The sequence below is a fragment of the Austrofundulus limnaeus genome, unplaced genomic scaffold (assembly GCF_001266775.1).
Source record: "Austrofundulus limnaeus strain Quisiro unplaced genomic scaffold, Austrofundulus_limnaeus-1.0 Scaffold0, whole genome shotgun sequence".
NCBI classification, from domain to species: domain Eukaryota; kingdom Metazoa; phylum Chordata; class Actinopteri; order Cyprinodontiformes; family Rivulidae; genus Austrofundulus; species Austrofundulus limnaeus.
In genome coordinates this window covers 1,305,954-1,309,669 of record NW_013952402.1, presented here as the reverse complement: position 1 = coordinate 1,309,669, position 3,716 = coordinate 1,305,954, and the positions used below count along the sequence as shown (strand labels likewise).

The 3,716-nt window shown below is 38.7% G+C and overlaps 1 protein-coding gene across 25 annotated transcripts in view; it reads left to right on the top strand.

The window, feature by feature from the left end:
- LOC106516126 (neurexin-1a) overlaps positions 1–3,388 on the top strand; it is a 301,025-nt gene extending 297,637 nt beyond the window's left edge. For all 25 annotated transcript variants that reach the window (XM_014007392.1, XM_014006916.1, XM_014007560.1 and 22 more), the window contains one exon: positions 1,423–3,388. In XM_014007392.1, coding sequence (XP_013862846.1) covers positions 1,423–1,727 — 305 coding nt within the window. In that variant the 3' untranslated portion in view covers positions 1,728–3,388. The remainder of the gene's footprint in view (positions 1–1,422) is intronic.
- The last annotated feature ends 328 nt before the right edge of the window (positions 3,389–3,716 follow it).

Genomic DNA, 3,716 nt, shown 5'->3' with positions numbered 1-3,716 from the left:
AACGCAAAATTTACAAGCATAAATAAAAAGATTCAAAATTATCTAAACATAAACGGTGAAAATTTTAAATGCAATAAAAACAAAAATAAACAATTATTATTTTTAAAATGTTTTGAACCTGAGTTTTGAGAAAATTTGAAGACGAAGTGTGTTGGCCAGCCTGGTGTGCAAAGACCATTCATTCCACAGTTCAGGGGCACTGTCTGAAAATACAACTATTTCTTTTTCTGTAGCTTTTATTACTTTGACCTGTATAAATGCAAATGAATATGTATTATTGCRAAGTCAAGATAACTGGGCTCTAAACCTGGCCATTAAACCATCAGATATCTTTGGTTCAATCCAGTGTAACCGGAGTGCTTTCATTTCCAGCTGTTAGGCTTCGAGTGTTTGGGTTTCACAAATGCAACAAAGACGGCTCAAGCAGAAATGATGACTGCTACGAAAACACACAGAGATATGTGCCAAGAAGACTGAGTGATATCAAGGGGCTGATGTGTTTTCAGAATCTGCTCGACTGAATGGCACCATTTCAGAAACAGAAGTGGAGGCAGCCTTTGGCGCAATCTGCTGAGTCAACGGAAGAATTGTTTCTTTGTGAAAGATTTATTTTCAGTGCGCGATGCAGTCATGCTGCTTGGATATGTATTGAGTGTTGGAAATGTTGCCTGCTCATTTATGACTGTGCTGTAAAACATGTAATGAGCTGTAAGCTTTTATCCATGCTCTWCGATGAATCATTAACTCATTAGTCTTCTTGTCAGCTTCGCTTCTGAAATTAGCAGATTTCTTTCTTTCTTTTTCTTTTATTTGGCCTACTGCATCTCGTTTTCTGTACTCGTCCATGTCTGACTTCCTGGCTGTCTATAACTTGATCACGCCTCACGGGTCATTGAGAATAGGTTTTGGAGCAGAATAAATCTTCAGTCGTGGTCTGAAGAGGCAGCGTACAGTTCTGCTCCCTGGAACATTCACAAGCAAACTCACACCAGTCTTATTCCTCCAAGCTTAGAGTTCATTATTATGTGTCTCTGGGAGATTTGTTTTTTCTATTATAATGTAGTTTTTATTTTGCATTTTATTGAAGACGTTTATTARCATGTAGCAACCACTGTGGTTGATTGATATTTCACTTAACGGTAGAAACTAGTTTGTTTTCTACCCATCATCTAACTGCATTGCTCTCTTCCATTTGGTGGGGAAGTACCACTGTGTCAGCTTTTACATTTAACATTAGCAAACATGAAGCTTCTTGTCTGCTCTGCTGCATCACCCATTAGTAATGTAATATTGATCCAAACATGCAGCTGAAAGAAACCCAGTTATTAATCTTTGTGAAATGTTGGGTTCGCAGACAAAGATGAAAACTAATATTGAGCTCAGTGCATTTGTGGTAACTCTATTTATCTGTCTTCCTCGCAGCCAGTCCAACAGGTTCTGGACCGAAGGGTTACCCAGGAACGTCGGAGGTCTTCCGGGAGTCCAGCAGCACAACGGGCATGGTGGTCGGCATCGTAGCGGCAGCTGCACTGTGTATACTCATCCTGCTCTATGCTATGTACAAATACCGTAACAGGGACGAAGGGTCGTACCACGTCGACGAGAGTCGCAATTACATCAGCAACTCGGCGCAATCCAACGGCACCATAGTCAAAGAGAAGCCAGTCAACAATGCAAAACCTTCAATTAAGAACAAGAAGAACAAGGACAAAGAATACTACGTGTGATAGACGGCGTTTTGGTCTATGCTTGACCAACTCAATCATCTGTCAAAGCGATGAATCAGGACATCATGTGTACAGTATAATAACAAGGATGAACAAAATTAGTCATTTTTAACACAAGACAATGCTCTAAAATGTCAAATGAAAAATGAAAATATACATTTCCTAACTATCAAGAAGTCAAGAAAATACATCCTGTCCAAAAATAGACTAATGGGGAAATGGCTGGCATTTATTAGTGAACTAAATGCATATCTAATATGTCAACCAAACAACAGTAACCCGTGACTTGTTCATTGGCCAGGGTAATGCAATCCATCTTTTCTGTTCCATGTWAACAGAAGGGCACAGATGCACTTTGCAAATGGAGATTCAGCGTTACAAACTTTGCATTTGCATTGCCTGTTTGTGTTGAGATTTTTTTTTCCTGGAGAAAATGGCACAATGCATAAATAAATACATACATGGAAGCTGGCAAATATTTACTGTGGATGAAGAGGAAGTGGAAGGAAAAAAACAAAAATGAAAACAAACGTGTGGTGGTGAATCCAGGCCAAAGTCCTCGCTGAAGAGGCTGGGGAGTCTGGCAAACGACTAATACCTGCTTGAGCCGCTGCAGCGCAAAGATGAGAACGGATGGCAGTTCCTCGTAAAACAGTCAGATAAAAGGCAACAATTTGTGTCAGAAACAAAAGTGAAGGCTTTTTTTTTTGTTGTTTGTTTCACACTGTTGGATTTCAAAGGAGGAAGTATTCTCAGATTGCTGGGGATTGAAGGTGATCATTCGGGAGCCATGCACGCAAAAGTATCTTATAACAGTACATATGTTTATATACAGTACAACCACATCTATATGTGCTTACTGGACTGTGACAAAGTGGTGTTTTATAGCCTGTTGTATAGATGATGCAAACTATAACTGCTACTCAACCATTTTGGAATAAAATATAAAAAAAATAAAATAAAAATGGTATGTGTTAATAAGTGTTGATAGACATAGATTTTATGAGGACATTCTTTTTTTCAGTTGGATAATAATTTGAAATCCCTTTGTTTTTACATGTGTTCCTAGATAGGTTTTTTTATACATATGCCAACCTGAGATAGATGATCCTGGACCAGTAACAACCTATCCACTCCTAGAAACTGCACAGGACATTGACAGTGGAGAGGTGCACCATGACAACTCGTGTGACTCTCTCTAAAGGAATCACTGCCTTCCTCTTCAACCTTGACTTCGATGAGTGAAAGTGAAGACTGAGCATWAGAGCGCTGACGTCGGACGAGGACTGTGTTAAAGATGAATTAACTTGCTGTGTGTGTTTTAACAAGTGGTATTGCGAGACTGTACAATAAGTGCTTGAGCTGTCCCCGCAATCTGGAGGAGAATAACTCAAAAAATAGGTCTCCATTTCCAACCGATCTGTGTACGTTCTGTCATTCTGTCCGTCAGTTCTGCTTTCCAGAGACCTGTACTTGGAATGAGTATGAGCAAAAATGACCATGAACTATAAAACATGATTATAAATTTTCTTGGTTTGATCCTCTTTTGTTTTCTTTAGTGTTTTCAATTGTATTACTTCTTGTACTCAATTTAAAAAAATCCTTATAAAAACTAGTTTTGAAAAATCAAATGAATAAAACATTACCTAAGTGAACTTTAACTAGTCTACGGACAAACTCTATGCATGCAGTTATTCCTTCACTGTCTGTTCTATGATGGGCAGAGTTTGTTTTTTCATTCTGTTCTTCCATGTCGAGCACAGAAACCTGAATTACACCCATTTCATCTCAATCACCAACAGTCTCAGGTGTTTTAGCAATAATAGTTAATGTTTCTTTGAGCCCAGAGACTCCAGCAGAGATGCTGAACAAATTGCCGATGTTTCATAAGCTCACTTCATTTTAACTTCCCACCTCCGTATTTCTGACAGTTTAAAACTTCTCACCTCCAACTTTGACTCAAATGACATTTCTTGATTTTCATCAGTC